The sequence below is a fragment of the Patagioenas fasciata genome, chromosome 6 (genome assembly GCF_037038585.1).
Source record: "Patagioenas fasciata isolate bPatFas1 chromosome 6, bPatFas1.hap1, whole genome shotgun sequence".
Classification (NCBI taxonomy): Eukaryota; Metazoa; Chordata; class Aves; order Columbiformes; family Columbidae; genus Patagioenas; species Patagioenas fasciata.
In genome coordinates, this window is record NC_092525.1 from 28,716,729 (window position 1) to 28,741,474 (window position 24,746).

At 37.9% G+C, this 24,746-nt stretch overlaps 1 protein-coding gene across 7 annotated transcripts in view; it reads left to right on the forward strand.

The window, feature by feature from the left end:
* Positions 1 to 220: 220 nt before the first annotated feature.
* COL11A1 (collagen type XI alpha 1 chain) overlaps positions 221 to 24,746 on the forward strand; it is a 147,463-nt gene continuing 122,937 nt past the window's right edge. For 4 of the 7 annotated variants that reach the window (XM_065841764.2, XM_071810354.1, XM_071810355.1 and 1 more), the window contains exons 1-3: positions 221 to 817; positions 18,134 to 18,301; positions 22,621 to 22,834. In XM_065841764.2, the coding sequence (XP_065697836.2) occupies positions 703 to 817; positions 18,134 to 18,301; positions 22,621 to 22,834 (497 nt within the window). In that variant the 5' untranslated portion in view covers positions 221 to 702. The remainder of the gene's footprint in view (positions 818 to 18,133; positions 18,302 to 22,620; positions 22,835 to 24,746) is intronic. The other 3 variants (XM_065841765.2, XM_071810356.1, XM_065841760.2) reach the window with 3 other exon arrangements.

The following is a 24,746-nucleotide window of genomic DNA, read 5'->3' on the forward strand; positions in this document are numbered from 1 at the left end:
GCTTGTTCCCACTGTCGCCCCCCGCCCCCTCACGCATCCCCGTCTCGCGCCGCCCGCCCCTCCGCTCCGCAGGGAGCCGCGGGCGGCACTGCGCATGCTCGGGGCGCGCGGGGCCCGCGGGCTGGGGCGCGCGGGGGGCGGCGGTGGCACTGAGGGGGCAGCGGTGCCGCGACACCACAGCGGCTGCCCCCGGGTCGCTTCCGCCCCGTCGTTCCCCGTTCCCCAAACGCCTTCGGGAGGGCCACTTTTTGCCGTCCCGAGGGTCGGCGGTGCCGCGGGCGACTGGCGGTCGCGGAGCAGCCGGTGTGCCGCCGCCGAGGCGGAGGGCGGTGCTGTGGGCGGCCAGGGGAGCCGCGCGATTGGCCTCCGCCCGGCGGCTGGCTTGTCAGTTGTGCTCCAGGGGTGGCCCTGTGAGCCGCTCGCCCAGCCCTCTGACGGGATGAAGCCTTTAGGGGGATGCGGCGCTCTTTGCATTTTGATTAAAGCCCCTCATCTTCCTTCAGTCTGAGGGCAGGGCACTAGGGAGGACGGGCCTGCGCAAGGCCGGGCAGAGAGAGAGGGAGGGGGTGAGAGAGAGAAAACCCCTCTTGGTAATCACGTATGGCTCTATAGGAGAAATCATCTCTGGGAATATAGTGGAAAGAACGGAGCTGGTATAAGCTGAAGGCGCCCGGGTTTAATTCACACTTCTGGGTGTCCAGCATGGAGATGCAGAGATGGTCCACAAAGTGGAAAAGGAGAAGGTGGCCCTGGGACTCGGCTGTAACCGTGCTCATCACTTTCGCTATCCTTCTCCGTGCTGCAGAGGTCAGAGGAGGTAAGAAAGCAAAGAGAAACCCGGGAGACCAGTCGCCTCTCTCCCTCCCGTCGGGGAGAAGGACCCAGGGCACGGCTGGGGCCACGTTTCAGAGGAAACCTGTCAGAGTGGCACGAAGGGATCTGGGGCCGACTCGGGGCGCGGAGACCCGGAGGGAGCCCCTGGCAGCGCGGGCGGGGAACGTCCCTCCCCAGGTGCAGCGGAGGGATGGCTCCCGGTCGACCTCGGCGTTTAACTTCGGCCGTGGTCTTAATGCAGTAAGGGGGATGCACTGGCGAGGTGGGAAGATGAAAGAAATACTTGTTGAACAGGGTGATTTCTCTTCCAGCACTAAATTCAGTTTTGTGGAATGCGTCTATGATTTTCAGTTTTGTTGAACTTAAAGAGTCGTTACTCTGCTGAAGTTCGAAGTTGCGGCTGAAATGGAGCGACAAGTATCAGCCCTCTCCTGGGAGAGAAGAGGGAAAGTTGGTGACTGGTTTTCTCCATTCTTCGCGTTTTTATTTTTCCCTTTACAAAGGGCTTCAGTGGGCAAAAAGTTTTCCAGGACGCGAGGGGAGGAGAAAATCTATTTGAAAGGGCCCTTTGCCAGGCGGTGAGGAGCAGCTCCCGGCGGCAGCGGCGCCCCGCAGGTGGTGTGCGTGGCGCCGGGCCTGCAGATGCCCCGGCGGGGCGGTTCGGGGAGCTCAGCATGACGGTCCCTGTCTCCACACGGGCGGTGGCACCGCCGGGCGCCATCCCCAGCTTCCCTCCCCCTTTGCAGCCTGCCCGGGTGGGTCGAGTGGTCCCTTAGGTGTCCGTGGCCCTGGTGAGTAGGGTGCAGCCCTCGGGGGACTTGCGGTGGAAACAAGAGCCAGGCAGCAGCGCGGCAGCTTCAGCAGGAAGGAATCGCTGCGGCCCCCGCACCACCTCTCCCGTCTCCCGCACGTTCCCCCTCCGCAGCGCTCCCGGGCACGGTTCAGCCCTCGCCCGCCCGCCGCGCTGTCGCATCTGGTCGCCGCGAGGCTCCGGCTTCTTGAGATGTGCTCGCACATTCGCGGGGCTGCTGCGTGTGCGGTGGTGGGAGCGCTTTCCTTTCCTACCGGCGGTGGAAATGCTGCCTCTTCCTCTCTCCCTCCCTCCATCCTCCCTCCCACCAGGGCCCACAGGCGCATCTGGGGGCCAGTCTGACTGGGACTGAGGTTTTTATTTTTCTGTGGATCTGACATCCATGAAAGGGCTTAACTCTCCGAAAACGTTTAAATTTTATGCATTTATTATTTTAACGAGGTACTTCTCGATCTGAATTCCCACTTTCTGAATCAACAGGCTCCCTGGAGGCAGCATAGTACAGTGATCAGTTTCCATTCAAGCTCTTTATACCTGGGCACAGTCTTGACGGTGTCAGATCAATCAGGGCTTCTGCCCCCTGCTGGCCTCATTTCTGACAGGGCTCGGAGGTGGTCAGATTTCACCCCTGCTGCAATTTTCAACTCCAGTGGAGTTACACCCAGGCTGAATTAACCTCGCCGGTCTTCAAGGATTCGGTTCTTCATTGCCGTGCCGAAACTAAATGTTTTCAAGAAGCAATAATGTCCGCAAAGGCATGGTCGGTTTCTTATGCCACTTTTCACATGACTATGCACAGTAGAATGGCCTTAATTCAGTGGGATTTATGTAGATTATCTTTACATGATGGGTTGGATGCAAATGAACAGTTTTAAGAAAATCTAAACCAAAGCTGCCCAGGAAAAGTCAACAGAAGTTATCTGGTACTAACTGAAATATATTCAGCAACATTAGGCAGAATAATTTGGTTTTGGTAACTATTAAAAATCAAAAAGCTATATTCAAAATATTTTCATCCGGTCTTCTGTATAAAGGACATTTCAGAAACATAAATCTACAGGCTTCTTGTGTTTGTGGAAGCATTCTGAAAATAGTTCTTGAACTTTTCTGAAATACAGAATGCCATTTGCATAGAAACTACAGGGAGCTGTGTGTTCAGCTCTTGATCTGTTATTGAAGTCACTAAGAGTTTTTCCATTGACTACAGGGGGAGTAGGATTTGACCTAATTTCCCTAACGGAGCACAAGGGTGATATTTCTGAACTGTTTTTTATGTGTTCTAATTTTATTTAACATAGTTAAAAGTTAAAATAGGACATAATGATTCATATTTGAAAGTAAGAGAGGGAAAATACTGAGGAATAAAAATAAAACAGCATACTACAGCAGGTAAACAATATGACTAAATGAAAATACTGGGTGAAATATGAATCACTGCCTTCATAAACTCTGTTAAATTAAATCCTATATTCTTCCATCATCTTTTCATGAACTACCCCTATGTAAAGAAAATTACATTGTGTATTCCTATAATATATTAATCATATAGTAGTGGCTTCTTTTTAAGACAACAGAATCTGTTCCGTGTAGAAAAGCCTCAAAAGATTCCTAAAATTCCTGACTTTTTTTCCAAGCTTCTTTATTTAACACAAAAAAGAAAGAGAAGTATGAGGTGTCTTTCATAATACCAAGAAAGGGGGTGTGAAGATCTGATTGGGCTCTTGAGTTCTTTATTCTTTAGGCAGAAAAAGTTGCAGAAGTGAGAAGAAACTTAATGGGGAAACTAACGACTCATATTTGGTCAACTCAGTGCCCACCAGCTCTTAAGCAGCTCTTTTTAGAAAATATTTTTGCTTTATGACTTGGCTAAAGTAAACAAAATTCAGTATTTTAAAAAACATCCTTTGATTTCCTTTCCCCTTCCTCACCTTTAATACTAAATCTGCTGGTAATGTGTTTCGAATGAATAAACTCATTTAGTCAAAATGGCATGGCTTCAACACTATAAATTTTTTTTGGAAGGGCCTGGCATCAATGCACTATTGTGATGCTGATTTAAATTTCATGGGCAAGAAATGAAAAATTGGTCCTTTTATTATTTATAAGTGTTTTCAATCAAATAGAAATTCAGCTTTTAGTCTGAACTAAAAAAGATTTAAGAATCTTTGCTGAAAATAAAGCTATGAAGCTCTATACAGAAAATACACTTTGGACTTTCTGTGTGACAAGCAGATTTGTTTCTAATATAGAATAGATACATTTACAGTCATGTTAGGAAATAAAAAGGCTCCTTGTGCTTTCCCCCATACAGGCTTGGAAACCAGTGGGAGTTCTAGGTGCAGAAGGAATGCTGAACGAGTAATGGCAAAAGGAGAGTTTTCTTTGTGGACGCACCCTTAACATTGTCACTTATTTGTAATTGCTTAGTAAGTTATATTGGAAAGATAGGAATCAGATTCATGACTGAAAACTGTTTAATATATCTGGCTAGTCTAAACTTGTACAAAAAAGGTGTTTTAAACTAGAGAAGTATGAATCTCTTCTCAGAACTGCTAGTGGTGTAAAGCACTTTTGACTTTAACCGGTCAATTCACTTTTAAGGTTGAAAAATAATATAAACATTTTCATTCCTTATTTTACAGCAAAATAGTCTTGTGTGTTCATATTAGTTTAACAAAATGCCATTAACCTTCAGAAACAGAAGTTGTACAGGGGTTTCTCAGATGAATATTCACAAACTGAGCAAAAGTGATTCTTCACTGTGGGGATGGTGAGGCACTGGGAAAGGCTGCTCAGAGAAGTTGTGGATGCCCTGTCCCTGGGAGTGTTCCAGGACAGGTTTGATGGGGCTTTGGGCAGCCTGGTCTGGTGGAAGGTGTCCCTGCCCATGGCAGGGGGCTTGGAACTAGGTAATCTTTAAGCTCCCTTCCAACCCAAACTATTCCATGATCATAGAATCATAGACAGAATCATAGAATGCTAGGGATTGGAAGGGACCTCGAAAGATCATCTAGTCCAATCCCCTTGCTGGAGCAGGAACACCTAGGTGAGGCTACACAGCAACGTGTCCAGGTGGGTTTTGAATATCTCCAGAGTAGGAGACTCCACAACCTCCCTGGGCAACCTCTTCCAGTGCTCTGTTAACCTCTTATGTTCCAGCTTAAACCCATTACCCCTTGTCCTACCATTGTTTGTCACCAAGAAGAGCCTGGCTCCATCCTCGTGACACTCCCCCTTTGTATATTTGTAAACATTAATAAGGTCACCCCTCAGTCTCCTCCAAACTAAAGAGACCCAACTCCCTCAGTCTTTCCTCATAAGGGAGATGCTCCACTCCCTTAATCATCTTGGTTGCCCTACGCTGGACTCTCTCCAGCAGTTCCCTGTCCTTCTTGAACTGAGGAGCCCAGAACTGGACACAATATTCCAGATGTGGTCTCACCAGGGCAGAGTAGAGAGGAAGGAGAACCTCTCTCGACCTACTAACCACCCCCCTTCTAATAAGCCCCAGGATGCCATTGGTCCTCTTGGCCACAAGGGCACAGTGCTGGCTCATGGTCATCGTGCTGTCCACCAGGATCCCCAGGTCCCTCTCCCCTACACTGCTCTCTAATGGATCATTCCCCAACTTATACTGGATCCCAGTGGTCCTAGCTGAAGATTTTCTGAGTCCCAAGGATCAGAGGGTGAAATGGTCCAGTCTTCCCAGACCTGCATGTGTATGTCTGGTTTGCTACATAATTTAGATTTTTTATTTGTTTCTAAGGTAAAACAATTATTTCAACTTCAGCAACAGACATATGACGCAGAAAAATGACTGATGTGTGTTGTAAATTCTCTGGAGTATGAATCTTTGTATTTAGTTTAGAAGGAAATTTCACAAAGGTCCCAGAAAGGATCAGGCTGCAGGAAACTATGTCTTTTTACTAGCTCTGTAGAAAAGATGTTTCCCAACTTCTGTTTTGCCTATATCTTAACAAATGTAACTGTACGCAAGTACATATAGAATACCTCTCTGTGCCTAGCACCTATTGTTGGAATGTCACTAGAAAAATAGCCTTTGATATAAAACCTTTCCTGGTGCTTTGGTATTTTCTGATTACTAAATAAAATAAAATAATAATAATAAAAATAAATATATATATCCTCAGTTTTACAATTGCGTTGCCCAAAGTTGTTTGGTCTTTTCCAAACATGGCCTTTAGTTCTAACAAGGTTGGAGCATAATAAAACAGCTATGACATTACTGCTGAAGTGAAGTTATACCTAAAACACACTGGAGTAATTATGTCTCTCCTGGGTTTGTTTTGTACAATGGGGAACAGTAGGGTTTCCATCTACCAGCAAGATTAAGAAGCGGATTTTCTTTTCTCTGTAGAGCTCTCTACTTACTTTTAGAAGAAATCTTCCCAGTATTGGTTAATTTATCATTGTTCTGAGTATTTGTTGATAACGGGGTGTTGGTGGTGGAATAAATTAAGCAGAGTTTGGGAGAAATCTCTAATGTTCTAAGAATGTGAAATCTCATGCAGTGATAAAGATTTGCGCTCTGGATGGACACAATAGAGAGCAGTGGCTGAAAAGGAATTAGGTGAACACATGTGCCTGTTGTGAGGGCTTATAACTGTACTACTCAGTATAAAATACCAGGTTTACAGGCTATAAATGTAAGGATTAATTGTTGACCCTGTTATTACAATAGTAATAGAACCTGGCAGAACTTAAATTCTTTTTAGCACATTATCACACGTAAGGGGTTGTAAAAACCTTTGTAAATTCTAGGTCTGGGACTTCACTGTACGTCAAAGTGTTAATGCATACAGTATGTGAAATAGAAGCTATTTGGCAGAGCTGATATTATGGAAGCAAAGTGTTGGCTGCAAAGCAAACTGAAAGCTGTGTTATAAAATATGATTTAAAAAATGAAGCTCCTGATCCTGCTATGAATAATGTCACTGACAGCTAAGCTTTGCCTATAATACAAATTAACTTAGTAATAAGGCAAATTATGGTCACATTGTTAAAGTATTACTGTAGTCTGAGTTTTGCCTACTTTGTCCCTTACCTGTGTATCTACTCACAGTAATCTGATAAGTTATCAAACATTCATGATTTATTAAACAATACAATTCAAAGTTTTACAGTATTGCTGTCTGCTTAAGTAGAATTCCTGCCAATATCAGCAGGATACAGAATTGGTTCTGATTTCCTTGTGTTGCTCTCAAAAGGTGGATAATACCTTTGACATCAGTGAAAGTATGGTGAAAGATTTTAGTTGTATGATTTAAAAAATCATGTAGTTGTTTCTAAATCAAATTAAATACGATTACTTTAAATGACACCATTTGTGAATCTTGTCCTTAGCTGTTTTAGGGGTTTTTTCTATGCTTATAGCTGAAAACTCCCATTTATTAGATGATATTTTTGAAGTCTATTGCAATTATTTCTGAGTAAATACCTTGACTGGCAAAGCTTTAAAATTAGCTCAATTTCTTTCATGTTTAAGGGCTGAGAGAACAGCTTGTCTCTTCCCGTAGCAGTGACCATTTCTAAGACTGTGTCTTTTTTTGGTATGGTAATAGAAACAGGATACTCCAAGAATTTAATACTTGTTTTGCTGATTTTCACAGTTGGAAGTACTGTTTTCACTACCTCTACAAAAAGAACTTTTTGAATCCTTAGAAGAGGCCCTAACATAGTTAGATACTTGGGCTGCAGTTCTGATATAATCTGCTGTGGCATTAAATAGCAATGACTCCACGGAAGTATTGAAGCAGATGTTACAATATTGTAAACTGATGGATCAATACAGGTCTTCATCAAATTATGAACTAGCCCAATCTTTTGTGGGTAAAAAGTGAAATATTTTATGGAATCAGGATCAAGTCTTCAGTGCTTGGTTGTTGTCAATGTGATAAAAGCACAACCTATCTAGTCTGAAAGGTTTTAAGCAATAGAAGAGTTATGGCCTATCGTGAAATATATAAAGCAAATATGAAATGTCAGTCTCAAATATGTTACACTCCAGAATTGTGCAACATAACTAAAACCAGAAAGAAATATTCTTATATTTTGCTGAATATTTCTAGTAAATAAATAAGCCTGCAAGTGAACCTTATTAAAGATCTCTGTGTGTAGTTGTATGTAGGCAAGTTTTCCACTGGTTTCAATATGGGATTTAAGTGTTTTTTGTGCTCGCTTTTCTTTTTACTATATGGGTATTAGAGATCAGTCTTTAAAAAGAGATACAGTTAGTAGTTGGTGAGTATATTAAAAGTGTATCCCATATATGCATAGGCTGTCTTCATTATCTTTGAAAAACATATTATATATTTAGTAGATTTTGCAACATAGAAAGTCAACTAAATTTTTCCAAATAACTGGTGTGGAAGCAGAAATAGCCAATTCTGAGCAGTTTCACACAAACCCTCTGTTGGTGAAATAGTCAGTCATAGGCCATTTAAAGCATTCCTGTATGCATCTGGATAATCTCTACTCCTTGTAATCATTAAATATGAAAGCACTCCAGTAACACCTTCTTCTAAAAATGTCACCAGCCAGGATCCCAATTACATAATTCATCTAAAAGCTGACATGTAGGAAAATTTTTAACAGGTAAAACAACCCTGAAGCATGTTTCCAGAAGTATATATATGTGCAATATATATTCAATTAATCTCATAAATTTATATTTAGGTACCTAGAAAAGAAAAAGAAAGCAAGCTTGATTTTCAGGAGCATTATTACTTTAGGCAGCTTAACTGGTTTCATTTTTGTCAGTGCCATTATTCATAGCAGGATCATGATTTTCATTTTTTTAAATCATATTTTATAATACACCTTTCAAGATGGAAGATGCTCTGTAACTCAGTTTTGCAACCCACAAAAAAAAAGAAAGTTCATATTATTCAGTTCTGTAAAATCCTTTGGTTAATATATACAAACGGTATTGGAACTTTCTCAAAGGAAACTGCAAACCGATGCATTTGATGCTTCCTCCTGGAACCATCTTCTGTGACATGACTGGGCTCTCAGCAGAGGGCTGGGAGGCAGGCAATACTCAGACTGCCTGTCCCAAAAGCCTCTGAGGACGTGCAGATCTGCCCAGAGCTAGCCTGTAGGAAATGCTAAGGGCAGAAGAGTGGCTGATCCTTTTCTGGTGCTTAGACACCTTCAGCACAACTGCAAGGTATCATTGCTGGGGATACAGACTAGAGCCTGCAGAGGGAAGGCAACCGAGTCCTTTCTTTCTAGGAACTGGGAAGCTCGGTGAGGCATTTTGTGCATAGCATGCTTTTGAATTCCTGCTCTTGGATGTTTGCTCCTGTGTTAATGCTTAACAGGTGAAGAACACAGTTAATTAATAAGTACAGATAATAATAATAACTTATATGTATTTCTGTTTTTAAAATATATCCATCATACCTGCCCACCATAAGTGAAAGTGTTTAACAGTAAAAATAAGAACGAAAATATTCCCACAACATTAGAAACAATACAGATTTCTACTAATGAATGGGTCTTGTACTGTATCCTAAAGGTTAACAAACTAACAAATTCTAACACTGCTAGTAAATAATTTCTTATTGATAACTTGGCAAAGTGGCAGTATTTGTTACCCTTTCTGCTCTGGCAAACTCAGGTCTAGCTGGTAAACTAAACTGCTTGCTAATTGTTGATAGAATCAGAAATTGGACTAATGATCTGGGAAAAGGAATGCAAGAAAAAGTTAGCAGGTTTCACAGGAGAACTGCTGAAGCAGCTTGACAAATGGTAGCTAAAATAAACATATGTAGAAGAAATTTGACACAATCTGTATTTAAGAGTGTTTTTAAAAGAAAAACATTTCTCCCTTTTTCTAACCTGACAGCACTGTTCTGAGAAGTCAACAGTAGTATCTGAAGACTGGATACCCCTTCATATGAGTTCTTGTTCATGAAAATATTTTAGCCTCTTAGATTCATTAAGCCTTGGATTGTCTAATGAGTTAGTCAGTCAGTTAGAAACCTTCATTGTAGTATTTTTTATCTTTACCCACCTATAGAATACACAAACAGTCCTTAGAATGAACACTTAGAGTTAGGAAGATTCAAAATTTTAAGAAAAGTAAATAAACTAAATAACTGTAGGCTGTTATAGCTTTAATAGGTAGCATAGTTTCAAAAAACTGTGGAGCAACCAGTACCTTCTATTTAAGTTCCTAAATACATACACAGAAATCTGACCACAGGTATCCTAATTTGGAAGTCTTGTCCTCAAATATAATGACTCCCTTCATCAGTACCCAACAAATATGCATATTTTAACCTTCTAGGCTATAATAGCTTCTACTCTTTAAATGATCTGTCACAGTGAAATAAAATTGGACTAAACTTTAAAAAACACTCCATTTAGAATTGAAGATTAATGTTTCAACACTTAAGTTTTAGTTTTGCGGTGGTTCCATTGGAACAGATTACTGGCAGAATGAAATATTTTCAGGGAAAAGTGTGAAGTAAATAGTAGTAACTTAGAAATATTAGTCTTCCTCAGCTTCTCAGATAATTCTTTTTTACTGGGGCAAATTAAGCTCTTTAATGCTCCAGGGTTGTATCTCACCAATTACAAGTTATTGACTAAATCTCACAGGCTATTTGTGGAATCATCACTGATAAATTTGCACTTTCACATTAAGCAAAAGAAGGGCATTACTGAAGAATTATGCTAACTGAAGAATTTGTTTATTATAAAATACTGTGTATTATATCTCAAAAAAGAAAAGCCACAGTTACCAAAGTTAACAGTATAGCAAACAGTTGCACACTGAGTTTGCTCAGGTATATCTGTAAAGTAAAGAATACTGGTTCTTCTGTTTTTTTTTTTTTTTTCTCTTGAGTTTTGTTATTATTTACATTTAGAGTATGCCCATCAGCATGCAGCCTGGGAGCATTTTGTATATTGTGTCGGTGAACATAACCTTTAAATAGGGAAGGATCATTGTGCCTGAGCTCTCTCATAAAATTAAGAGACTAAGATCCAGGAGTTACCAGACCAAATTCTAAATGTAATAGGATTTCAGCTCTATGGTTTATTAGGCATTTGAACAGAAATAAAAGTATTTTCATCTAAATGAGTTATCCCCTGAGCAGTTTCTTATGGGAATTAGTTTTGTAGCCAGAAGTTGCCCCCACAGTCACTTTCCTGTCAGTCCTGGTGAGCTGCATTTTGAGGCCTGTCAGCTAAGCCCTTCCTTCTGAAAATACAGATGTTTGTTTCCTCTGTATACCCTATCTTCAGTAAAATTCTGTCTTGAACTCTTTGGTCCTTAGTCATCAGCACCATTAATGCTTTGCTGTACAGTTCATAGAAAGAGAGAAATGTCAAGTTTGATATAGCCTATCTAAAAAGGTTCAGGGCTATATTAATTTCTCACTGCAACTTCCAAGTGGCTTGCAACATGTGTAGAATAGATCTCAAGGTGTGGGACCTTCTAGGTAAGAACAGTTATCCATTCTGACTTCCTTGCTTAACCCTTAAGGAATAATCAAATTCACTCAAAAGAACTATCAGTTAGATAATCTTTTTAATCTGCATGTATTCTAAGTCTACTGAGGACTGCTGCGTGCATCTGTGATAGGATCGCTCTAGATGTTTGACCGCTTGAGGTCTGGGTAACACATGAAATAACGAGTGAGATCCACAGTAGTGGGGAATTGTGGCCGCTCATGGAATTGACCTATAAATTGCTTTTCAATACAGCTTCATGTAGGAAAGGATGGTTAGAAAACTCTCTGATAACCGATTAGCCTATATAGGTCTAAAATGATTTCTGAGGAAGCACTCGCAAGTGTGTTGAAAGTATTGTAGTAACAGAGTGTCCAGGTAATTTTCTATCAATGAAATGAAGCAGATGTGGAATTTGTTGATTGATTTATGCAGAAACAGACTAAAATTACTAGTAAGATACTGTAAGTGGAAGCAGATATGTATGCTAAGAAACAGGAGCTCAAGTGTTTTTATATGCTTAAGCACAAATTTATTGACACATACACATTAGCTGGTTAGAGTGATATGGGACAGGACATTATATTTACATGAAACAATACAGCTCTATTTTCAATGTGTGTTAATGGCCTAACATTTATGTACCTAGCATTTACATTAATGTCACTCACCAGATGGATTTGAGTAAACCTATGTGATCTGAGTAAGCCTATATGGAGAACTTCTTTTGGTTTTGGATCATCGCTGCAGTTGATCAGTAGCTAGAAAATTGTGAAAAAGCATCTGTTGTTAATAAAAATATTTTCATAAATACGAAGTCATTAAAATAATTAACCTTACAACATGATTGTGGCTAGAAATATTATATGTGTAGATAGATTTTACCCTTTTATACAAAATGATTGTTGCTGATGTAATACCGAAGATGACATTGCTACCATTAGGTGCACTGTTGATCCATCTTTTTTCTGTTCTGCACAGTTTGCCTTTGCAGGGTCAGATGGGTTCTGTCACAATGCAGAATTTTAATGGTGGCTGCTGAAGCACAAGCAAGAAATATTGTTGCCTATCACTAAGATAGTAAGTTTGCCATAATGTCAGTTACAGACCAGATGCATATTTTATAAACTAAGAAGAAATTATTAAACATTGTTTGCTTACCATCTGCCCTTGCATTTAAATCAAATGTTATGAACCAGACCTGAACATTCCAATGCAAATTTTCTTGCATCTGATACAATTTGTCCCTGTCTTGTAGTGTATAACCTTTTACCTAGGGTTATGTGGTCACTGCAAGAAGCATTCCCATAGAGAGATGTGGAAATGCTAAGCATTTTTATTGAAAACAGAGGTCATCCATGTTGAATAAGTCATCAGCACAGACGATGTGTCCAAATGACTTTAGTTTCTGCATTGTTGTACAGTTACTCTATCCCTCGTTTCTCTGATAACACAACCTGTGTTGTTATGGTATTTGGGAACCTCCTCCATAAAAAGAAAGGAGCCGTATTTTGTAATAGACTCCAGCTCAAATATTTCAGGAAGTCAGAGTGAAAGAAGTAAGTCCTCTCATCTTGTGTAGTAAGTGCTGTTTATATTTATGGCTTATAACATATCAGAAATTAATCTTCTGTTTTCACCAGCTTCTACTTAAGTCCAGAAGAAATCACGTTCAACAATGGTACTAGTTGTTAGGTATAATGCAATATAAAGGCATCAGAATTTGATCCATATGTGTTATATCAATACCAGTATTAATAAGAATGCTGTATCACGGAATTTATTTCAATGTAGAGATGTGGAATTAAATGTAGCTGTGAATATAGGATCAAAACACAGTCTAGATTTTTACAGAGGTACTTTTTCAATCTATAATCGCATTATCTTCTTAAAAGATGTGGCTTTTAATGCATTGAATAGAATACATTGTCATAAGCTTTAAAATAAATATATAATTTTATATATAGGAAATCTAGGCTTGAAAATGCTAACTGAAGTTGGAAGTCAGTTTTTATATGCATTTTCCTCCTCTCAAAATCAAAAACGGAAAGCATGGGAAGTTTCCCTCATGTAATTCACTCCTGATATTCTGTCCTGACCTGCCAGTGTAAAAGAGTGATCTAGCATCCAGTTTACAACTACTTATCTCTGCTGAGTCCTTTTGATTTCCAGCAGAGATATGCTGACAGAAGGGGTTTTTTTCTTTTTTTTTTCCTATTTAGTTAACAGGCTTTTACACATATTTTAGTAGTATTGAAAGTCTCTTAGAATATTTTCTGTTTCTGTCAGTCTGTCTTTTTTTTTTTTTCCCCTAAGATTCCTACTTAGTTCCTATGGAAGAAAGCTAAGGGGAAAGCAAAGGAAGATTATGGCTTAGGAGTTATATTTAGTATGAGATGCTCTGGATCAAATGTTATCCATATTTGTGTATTGAGTGAAAGGATGTACTTCAGTCATAGCACAATAATGAAGACCAGAATTTGGCTCTACAATTTTAGATATTGCAAGTTATAAATTATTCCAGGTCTTGAGATGTTACACTACCTGTTGGGGTTTTTTTGTTTGTTTGTTTGCTTTGTCTTTTACTTTCTTTAATTTTGAAAACCAGGAACTTATGCTGGAGCTAAATGATTAACTGAAATTTTGAAAGATATTAGGATAGTCAGGTTCGCATCTCACACAATTCTATCTTCTAAAAAGGGATTTTTGAAGAATTCTCTTTTGCCATTCCAGAAATCCCAGCACTTTTAAACACTTCTCCTATGGCTACTACTGTATAGTCTGTTAGTGACAGTGTCAGTTGCATGTCTCTCTGAAATTCTTTGAATGAAGGACATGCTGTTGAGCTGTGTGCTGTAGCATTTAGTAAGAAGAGGGATCCCCTGCAGTTGGTTCTCTGTCAGTGGAAAAGTAGCACAGTGGAAACTTGCTTTTTGGTTGTGGTCTGAAACTCAGGAGAGCTTTATCTGAAAAATGCAGACTTGCCCTCATGAGCACAAGCTTCTTTTGAAAGGATTCTCTTTTGGGTTTGTGTGGCTTACCTGCAGGAGGTGGCCTTCAAGCAGCAGTGCAGTGTGACCATAAACACCTGAATGAAGGGACCCACTTCCAGGATCTGAATCTTGTATTTTGTCAAATTTGCCATGACAGAGTTGAGTTTTCAAAGTTGTTGTCTAAGTTTCATAAGGAAAATTAACTGCACCCCAAGAACTGGTGAACAGAGCTGTTTGCATGATGCTTATTTGTTGGTTATTTCCCTGCCATCTTAAATCTTAGGACCAAATTGGAGTGATGCAAAAGCATTACATCATATATCATTAATTTGCAGGTTTTTTTACTTCTTTTATGAGAAAATTGTCCAAGGAAATTAGACTAGAATGTAAAATCATTTAGGCAAGCCACTTTATGTACTGTAAGGAAGTTCTTGTGAGAGACCCTAGATCTGCCAATATATGGGTTACATTAACATTGTCCCATAAAAATACATGCTATAATCTTAATTTGTGGACCATGCAAATAGGCAAACTGCATGGCCTTAGCACTGGTGCTTTTTCTGGCTGTTTCTTATCATTCTCAGAATCATGTGGGAGCAGGATGCTGGAGAAGAGGCAGTGTTCAGGAAGAGCTGGAGCTCCCAGGATACTGTGACACTGAGCACTGTAGAACCTACAGAAACCAGCAGAGAGAAGCCACAGTTTCAGCTGGCAGCTTCCAGACTATGCTTTTCCCTGCTCTGGGAGTTGTCTTCCTACCTGTCTACCCTGATTTTCTAAGCAGGCCAGTGTTGGCTGTGCGAGGACTTCTCATCATCCTTTATACTTCAAACAGGTTACCTCTGACCAGTTAGGATCTAGGTGCTGCTGTTTTCAAGAGCTGTTTATTTCTGACTGGATTCCTACATGTGTGTGCCTTGTGGAATATTGAAAGCAACTGTGTCTAGTGCTTTCTGTAGAGACATTGAGCAGATAATCTGAACGTACTTATGTCATGGCAGCCTGGTCAGGGCTACTGAACACTTCATCCAACTAGGTGGCTGTAGTTCCAGAAAATGTAAAAAAATCCTGAAATTCACTGAGGTAATATTTCCATTACCAAAAAGAGGGTGTTTCTGCAGAAACCCCAATATCTGGTAGCCCTATGCATGACATAGGAGGACTGTATGGAAGAAGTGCTTTACACGTGAGCCCTGTTTTCAGCTGAGAGTTGGCAATAACAGCTCTGAGGAGACTTTCAGGCTTGCTGCCTCCCAGATGAAATATAGGATTGGTTGCAACCTGATCTAGGCATTTGATAAGAGTCAAGCCCAGGTTAAATAATGACACACACAAGAATGTTACAAAAATATTTGTGAGGAAGTGGCACAAACTCAGTCTGTTTACTTCCCAGACTGCATGATATGTAGGTTTCTATCAAAAGCAAACTGTTTTAAAGAGGCAAATCTTATGTTTTCCTGCCTGATCTATCTAAAGACTGCTAAATAACTTTACTTTTTAACTATCGGTCGAAGCGGCTATCTGAAATCTTTTGTATAAATTATCGAAGCGGCTTCCGTTACTTGTGATCTCCAAGTATTTAGTAAGTCAGACATGTTATCCTTGGAGATGGACTAGTCACATTTTGTGTAAGTTACTTCATATAACTTGTCGTTTATATGACAAGTTACATTTCTAGAAATCCTTGTAAACTGCCTAGTGGTTTTGCTATTTATGTTTTGTGAACCAAAGTTTGCAGAAATAGGTGTCATCTGTGGACTATTAACAAAATGTTTGTCCTTATTATTCAGAATTTGTGGTTTGAAGATTGTTCTATTATTATTCTGTTTCTTGTCTGGAAGTTTTTTTTAAGCAGCGGAACTAGCAGGGAGTAATGAATAATCTTGTTTATGGCTGAACACTCTCCCAGTCAGCCAGGCAAAGAACAACCATTATTCTAAAAAATAGTGAAGAATCTGGTACAAATTAAAGAAAAGAGCAAAGGAAAAAGGAATGTAGCCATGGTTGACTTGCACAGCAACTTGGTATTTTCACTAATATTTCCAGTGACTGGTTCTGCATAATTTTTCTGGTTCAAATTATAATAGGTACTGGAAAACTAGCCATTGGTTACCAGAAAAGAAGTGTGGCAGTTCCTTCAGTATGCTAGTAACTTCAGAATTGTATGGAATACCTATAGAAAATACATTATATGTATCAAAATTATTTAGTCAGTACTTAACAGAGAAGTGAGATTGGTATTTGAAAATTTGCACACAATTTAAATTTTTATTTTGAGAATGTTCAAACATGATTTCTTGAATCTGCAGGATACGTAGATTTTAAGTAAATTCAAGTGCATACTGTAGCATTAGTTCAAAATGTGTTAGCTTGCAACAGACATTGGTTATTGGGTTTATTTTTGATAACAAGATCTGATGGAAAAAGCAAATGAAGTTGCATGATGTGAAAAAAAATTGAAGCTCACCCTCATTTTCTTGTTAGTATATTTTTAAGAAAGAAGAAGTGTGCATTCTAGTCTGACTGAGAAAACCTCAGATTTTGTTTTTAAATAATACATTTTTGGTGTTATTCAAAGATAGGTTTAACCATGGACTTCTTCATATTTGGCAATGCCAGGAGATGAATAAGATGAGCTAGTCAAACTTTGCTCATAGCTGTTATTGACAGTGAATACACTGAAGTGACTTCTGAGATAAAAAAACATCTGACAAAAAATAGTAACACTGCCTAGAACTGTACAAATAATAAGAAAAGGACATAGAGATGTTTCCCTCAGTGACTCTAACTAGAATATCACTTTGCCTATGTTTTTACACTCTTTCACTAATTGTTTGCAAATAGTTGTTCAGATAGTTGAATATTTACACACAATGAATTTTTTGCCTTAAGGTGATATTAGTTGACACAAATAAGGAATAATAACAGAGAATAAATGAGCTACAGTTAATGCCACAGTGCAGTTCAAAGACATAAAGAAGGGTCAGATTTACCAAACACATTTCCAGCTTTAACAGTGAAAGTCATTTAAAACTTTGTCTTTCTAGATAAAGTGGATCTGAACCTGCAAAATAGTCCCAGTGAAAAAATGGCCTGTTGAAATTCTGTTTCCACTCAAAAAAATAAATTAGTGAAGTTATGATCTGCAGGGAGTATGAAAATGAACACTGTTTTTTTCTAAGAGAAAAGATATGCAGTTGGCCACAAACTATGTTCTCTCACTGCTTCTCTTGAAGTGCTTGTCCATTCAGTCCTTGACCCTTTTAATATGGTGAACTTGTATAGATTAAGGCTTTGCTGTTGACTTTATATATATATAAAATTCTGTATCAATATCAGTGCAGTAGCAGCTCTGGATTTCAACTTTAAATTGTTAGACACTGAGCATAAACGCAAACTGATTGTACTTGGTCTCTATAAAGTGCAAAACAAGTCCATTTGAATTTTAACTTGGAAATAATGTAAGACTGATTCAGTCCATTCACTCCTTGCAGGCAAAGGTACATTTTTCTTTCTCTGTCTGGATGAGAAAAAATATTAACTTCTTCCCTATCACTTTGTATCTGTAGTCAGAATACATTTTAATGTTAGCAACTGATGACTTTCTGATAGCAGATTATTATTAGCTGAATGCTTCTGGAACATTTGTGCAAACTTTTAAAATCAGTTCCACTTCTTTGAATTAACTCATTAAAAGAATGTGTTGTAATTTCAATCATGAAGTTTCTCTGCATTTGGGAAAGAGTGATTTTCTCTGTATAGTCAGGTAGTTTGAGACTCTGATCATAACAATTGCATTGGATGGAACGAACTCTTATATATTTAAAATTAATAATTCTGTTAAAATAATATTCTGGTGTAGGACTAATCTGCAGTAAATCAAAACAGGATGCAGCTACTGCTATGATTACACATATGCTTTTGCAATGACATCGATATCCTTTTTAGAGGCTGCGTACTGTACAAATGCAAGATGAGTAATTTTTTTTCTTTTTTTTTTTTTCTTTGTCAGCTGAACCTGTTGATGTGCTAAAAGCATTAGAATTTCACAATTCACCAGAAGGAGTATCAAGAACAGCAGGATTTTGCACAAATAGGAGGGACTCTAAAGGATCGGATGTCGCCTACAGGGTTTCAAAAGCTGCACAGTTGAGTGCCCCAACAAAACAGCTGTACCCAGGTAAGACTGTCAGAAAACTATTGCTCTAAAGCACAGCATGTCTTTCCTCGTCAGTACCAGAAAACATTTCTGTTCTCCCTAGAGGTGGGCCTGCATATGAATGACAGGACGTGCTCTTTATCCATTGAATGAATCAGCTTTTATTGGCTTCTGTTATAAAGCTCTTCATCAAATTCTGTGTCACTGGCAGAATTTACCTGTAAGTCATATTACCTGTTCTTTCATGCTGCTACCTGATGGAAAGCTTATTTGGTGGCTATTTAAATGCAGTGCTTCCTGGAGTAATGCTGCAGTGGGAGAAAGGAGTTGTGGTTGGCCATTGCAAAATCATTCCCAGAAGTGCCATCTGGTAAGAATTACCTAAAAGTATCTGGCTATTTTGGGCACTAAGTAAGGCTAGTTGTGGATAGCAGGTAATGTGATTCCATCTTATCTCAAATTTCTCTAAAATGAAATCATCGCATTTTGGAAAAGTTTCTTTGGATGTTAAGGAGAGACTTTTATTCCATTATTTTGCTGTCACTTATCACTTGATGCGAACTGTTGAGGAAAATAATAAGAGTGTTAAAAGCCAAAATCATGGAATGTTTAAGTTTTTCGCTTTGGTACATCATGCAGAATTTGAACGAGTGTCTCTAAACATGCAGATTAGATGTTGGCAAAGAAAAAAGTTATTTTTTCTCTTTCAAAGTACCAATCATATAGATATAATCCAAGATCTATAGAAGGGGGAAACACACAGTATTTTGTAGTAATAATGCATTTCAAGAGCAACACAGGAAACAGCTATATACAGTTCGAACATAACTTTCGTGTTCACTTAACTCGTCAGTTTCATTTTTTATTCATGGATGACAATAAAAGCAAAATTTACTACAGATATAATATTAATTTTATTTTTATGGCACAGTTCTTCAGTTTTTAACATATCCTCTCAATTAAGTTGCATATAGATAACAGAGCTATCCAGCTGAAAATTTCATTCACTGAATCGCATATTACAGTCTACAATGTCTTGCTGATATTAATGTGACTATTTGTATAATCCATTACTACTTCAACTAAGTAAGGTTAGAAGAATATAGGCTGTTCTTTCTTTAAAAAATGAAAAAAACCCCAATTTTATTGAGAAACTGCACAAGTTGCACAATATAATAAGTTGATACCTTCATATCCTGAGTTTTACAATGTGTGTCATTGAAGCCAAGTGGTCCAACAAAAAACCTTAAATGAGCATTCAAATACAACTGGACATAAGATTAAACTAACTTGGAATCCCTGATATTTTTTGAAGTTTAGAACAGTACAAGCACCTTCTGCTAAATCAAAGCTTGAGAGTCTAGAACTGGAAGTCCGAGAGCTTAGGCTGACTTGCACTTATTCATGAATCAAATTGTAGCATGAAGAGAGGATCTGGCAGCTGCAGTAGTAACTATTTATATGATTCTTGAATGCCAGAACAAGTGCGTGCCTCATGTTGTTGGCTGACATCTAAATTTCTGTAGCCTTTGACTGCCTTAATTTAGGTACTCTTCTTATTAATGCTTTCAGTTTCTGCTTTACAAGTGGAATGAGTTTGCTTGGTTTTACCAATCTGTTGCAACACTTCTATGTGCAGGAAACAAATAAAAACATTGCTCACAGTATAAAAAGAAACCACCACAAAACTTTGCTTAGTACAGGAAAATGTCACGTTATCCTCTACTTCATTAAAGAACCTAGAAACAGGTTTTTGGAGGTGATTATGGTAATTACTTCCATTTGAATCTCGCAGAATAGGCACCCTCTCCCCACCACAAGAAATCATTCTTTTTCAGAGGTTATTCTTAAAGATACTTGAGTGATCATGTCCCCTTCTCTTAGTGCTCTATAGTAGTGGAATTACTACAGAAGATATCCAAGATAAGACTGAGTTGTGAAACATCATTTTAGCTAAACACAAGTTGAAATGCATCCTGTGCTTGCTTTCATCTAACTCCTATGACTCATTAGGAAATAGATGAAACTCTTAGCTAGTATAGCTCAAAGGGACCTATGAGTGGCAAAAGCTGGGGTCATCAATATATCTATCCTTTAAAAAATGGATCTAATGATATTTACCAGCTTCCCAGAATATCATCGGCATTGATTTCACTGACTGAAAAGCATTATATAATTGTAAAGGTAACTGCTTAGATTTTTGTTGTCCTATTCATTTCTATGCTCTTAATTATCTTTACACAAGCATATAGGAATGACAGGAATGGCAACCCAGAAATATACAAAGATTTTTCTAGTGATTTTTGTTCCAATTGTTATTTTTAGTTATTGTTCAGACAGAACCACATCAATAAACAAGAAATTTAAAAGTGGTTGAGAAGATTTTGGTAACTATTCCAGATATGTGTCCAAGAACTATATGTACCCACAATACATAAAGTTTTACCTGTTAGAATGTCATTCATTTTTTTGACTTTGAGTCAAAACTGTGTTTGGAAGAAATTTACTTATAATTCCATGGTGTAAGTGCAAGATAAAAGATTTGAGAATATTATGCCATAGCAGTGATAACAGGAAACTACAGAAGTGAGGCACATGACTCATTTTCAGTCACCTTTCTTAGAAAGCTCACAGTTTTTTTTTTTTTCCTAGGATGGTGTCTGTTTAAAGAGCACATGCCGGGACTATCTGAATTAGAGTCACCTGCCTTAAGTATTTTCAACATATCTTCCAGATTAACAAGGCAGATAGGGCAAGTGTTCAGTGCTTTTAAAATAATTTATTTGGTCTCTGTTGACAGTCATATTTTCCCTTTCTTTACTTTTTGGTTTTTTGGTCATTTTTTTACTCTGATATTAAAAGGTATAACTTTCAGTTTGATTTGTGACCTAGCAGCTTTGCTTTGTCGTTAAAAGGCTTGACCAAAGGCTTACCAGAGTAAATGAAATGCTTCCTATTTATTGAGCTTTGATCCTTCAAAATAAGATAGCAAAACAAGCCCGCAAGTGGTCTAGATTACTACAGTGTTTTGACAATCTACAAAAAAAAGTTTAAAAAATGGTGGAAAACACATAAAACAACATGACAGCAGACAATATAATAAGTGTAAGACAAGGGATTTTCTGTTTTAGAAGACTAGTATGTAATTTAAAAAATGAATAAGATTTCATGCGTTTTGTTTTCATGTTGTAACTAAACAGTCAATGCCATCAGTAGCTTGTCTTCATGGAAGACTGTAGAATCCTGGAAGGGTTTTCCCATAAGACGTGTCTTGGAAACAATTTTGTATTTTCTCCATTGGAAGAAGCAATTCCTAAATCAGCTTTTGATGTTGAAGTCTTACATACTTTTCTTCATTACAAAAATGTAACATTTTATTAAAATTTATCGTATTATATTATTAAAATATTTAAGAACATTGTACTCACTGTCATGCACACAAAGTTGCAGGTGTATTCATTGCCAGTATTACAATTAGATTCTAATCTCTCTATTTCTTGTATCCCAAATTGCAGCTGAAGCCACGTGGATCCAATGTATATTCTGAATTTTATAATCTCCGTATCACACTTCATTTGTTATAAAGCCTAATAGACTTTCACACCAAGTAAAAGGCAGATTTACTGACAGATTAAACAGGAGCAGTACTGAGTACAGACCTCAGTCCTTCCTTTGTAAACAAGCTGTATTGACTTTTAATTTTGTTTATTTTTAGTTGTAAATGTTTAAAAAATGATTGATATAAAATGTCTACTTCAAAGATAAAGTATCAGGGAGTAAATGAAAATTAAAAGTTTTTTGATTTTGCCTAAAGCTTCTATTAAGTAGAACTAGTTCTGTATTTTTTCAATGTTATGCATGATATTATTCTAGAAAGACTCAAGTATTTACTGAGAGAAACTAAAACAAATTGTTAGCAAGGGAGATGAAGTGCCTGGGAACATATTTGCTATAATATGGATACTTATTTCGTTGAGTGGAATTGCAGTGCACACTTTTAAATTAGAAGACTACAAAAAAGAAGATGGATAGAAAAAAGTAATGAATGTGAAAGTATCATTGTTCTTGCATATATTGTATTACATAAATTCACAATACACTAAAAAGTTGTGGTTTTATGAACCATTAAGATATATCTTTCAGAAATAAAATGAGAGCAGAAAGAAAAAAAAAAGATTAAAAATGTTCAAAGTGTAATTTTTTAATGTATTCATTTTGGAGAATTAAAAGATCCAACAGTTTGTATGAGGTATCCTCTGTGCTTATGGAATAATGTAAACCTTTAAAGAATGGTTTCATCTTTTCTGAATTTGTTACTGTATCTATCACTTTGTTTACAGGTGGTGATTTTCCAGAAGATTTTTCAATATTAATGACAGTAAAACCTAAAAAGGGTATCCAGTCCTTCCTTCTGTCTATCTACAATGAGCAAGGCATTCAGCAAGTAGGTGTTGAAGTTGGTAGATCCCCCGTCTTCCTGTTTGAAGACCAGAATGGAAAACCTGCCCCAGAAGACTACCCTCTTTTCAGAACAGTCAACATTGCTGATGGCAAGTAAGTGTAAAATTTTAAGATTAAAAATAATACCACAGACTACTCTATAGGTGATTACAGTCTCTAGAAAGTGTTATCTTACATATTTAAATAAATCAGTAACACAATTTCCAGCTAGTTGGACTGCTGTGGTACAAAATCTGAGAACCTTTGCAGCAGAATTCAGTTCCACCTTCAAATGGTGTATGCAGCTACAAATAAAGTGGAACCACCTTTCTTATTTGCCATTTCTATAAATCAAGAATGAAGAAATACTCATAGAAGTTAAACCCACCAAAACTAAACCTATGAAGATTCTTCCTATGCAATATAGAAATAAACTGTTTTCAAAGAGACTCAAGGAACAGTCTCTCTAGAAGGGCTGTCTTTTCCACTTGAAGGTGATAGGCAGAGTGAAGACAAGCTGACAAGACAGCATAGACTTTCTCCTGTCCTGAACGAAAACAGCAGATAAAATAAGATGGTTTGAGATGTCTATATGTAAGGAAATCAGGGAAGAATAAGGTGGACATTTCATCTGAAGTGCTGCAAGGACTTATACCGCACACGCAGTAAAGACAATTAATCTCAAACACCTATGGCGTTATTAATGCAGTTGTTAATTTTTTTGTACCTAACTTCCCTTTGTAGACAAGCGATCACTCTCCCGAAATGTCATTCCAGTGCTTATAAATGGACTTTCATTCTTTCAAAGGCTTTTTATTTGTTATGTTGCAGTCCAGGAAGAGCAGCCACAGTCTTCAGAGATACATAGAATGAAATGTTATTAAAACAAAACAAAACAAATCAGTAGAGAAGGAAGGGCAAAAATTCAACTATAATGAAATATGTTTATAAATAAATAAAGAATAAAGAAAAAGTAATTGTCTTCTAGTCCCTGTATAATCAGATAATAGAATTATACCATGAAACTAAAACCTGATGTGTTTCCCTAGAAGAAGGAGTGATAAAACAAGACAGCAAACTTTTTTTCATTGACTTCCTCTAAATAATAAAGCTTTGACATGCATTTCAGAATTTCACCCAAACAGCTGAGAAGCTGCTAAAAAATAAGAAATCAAGATTAACTTGTTTTGGTAGAGTTTCCTGCAGTGAGACTACACAACTTCTAAATCAACTGGAGTCAATCATATTCCCAGTGAGCTATGTTTTCCTGGATTCAGCTTCTACATACTTTCAAAAAATAGACCAAGAATTTTCTTCTGACTCAGCTATTTGATGAAGGATCTTATGACAACAATCTTCATCTCTAAATGACATATATTTAAAAAGTGTAAACAGTGTAATGTGCCTGAGGATGCATGGGCAGTTTGCTTTTATAATGATAACGTTTAACCACGTTCCAGAGAAAACATGGAATTAAAGTTCTGGCTCAGTGATACTGTTTAGCAGTCAGATTCCATTAGCTTCGAGGTGTTCCTTTTGATATGCAGAAGCTCTTCGTAACAATGATCTAAGCTGGCTCTCTTATTTAGACAACCTTAGTGCCGCAAGTGCCAACTAAAATAATTTGTTTCCAGCCTTCCTCTTAATAGTTACTAATATGACATACTTTGACACTTTTTGACCTGGTCTGTCAAAGATTCTGTGATGTTTTGCTCCATGCCAGATTACAGAATGGCCTGCTCTTGCTCTTAGACATTTAAGTTGTCATAGTAGAGAGGCTCACTAAACTAATGTGGTCTGTCATGATAATAAAGTCTCATAAAGACCGTACTATAGTTGGGCAAATTGTACAAAACTTTATTCTCAAATGTCTTTAAAATCATTTGTCAGTATTCTGAATCACTTCATTCACTTTTTGGTGGATATTTATGTAGGCAAAGCTATTGTTGCAGGAATATTGCAAGCATTTGTAAGTGTTTATATCTGGAAAAGCATCTGTGCTGGAACTGTTGTACATCTTTGAAGA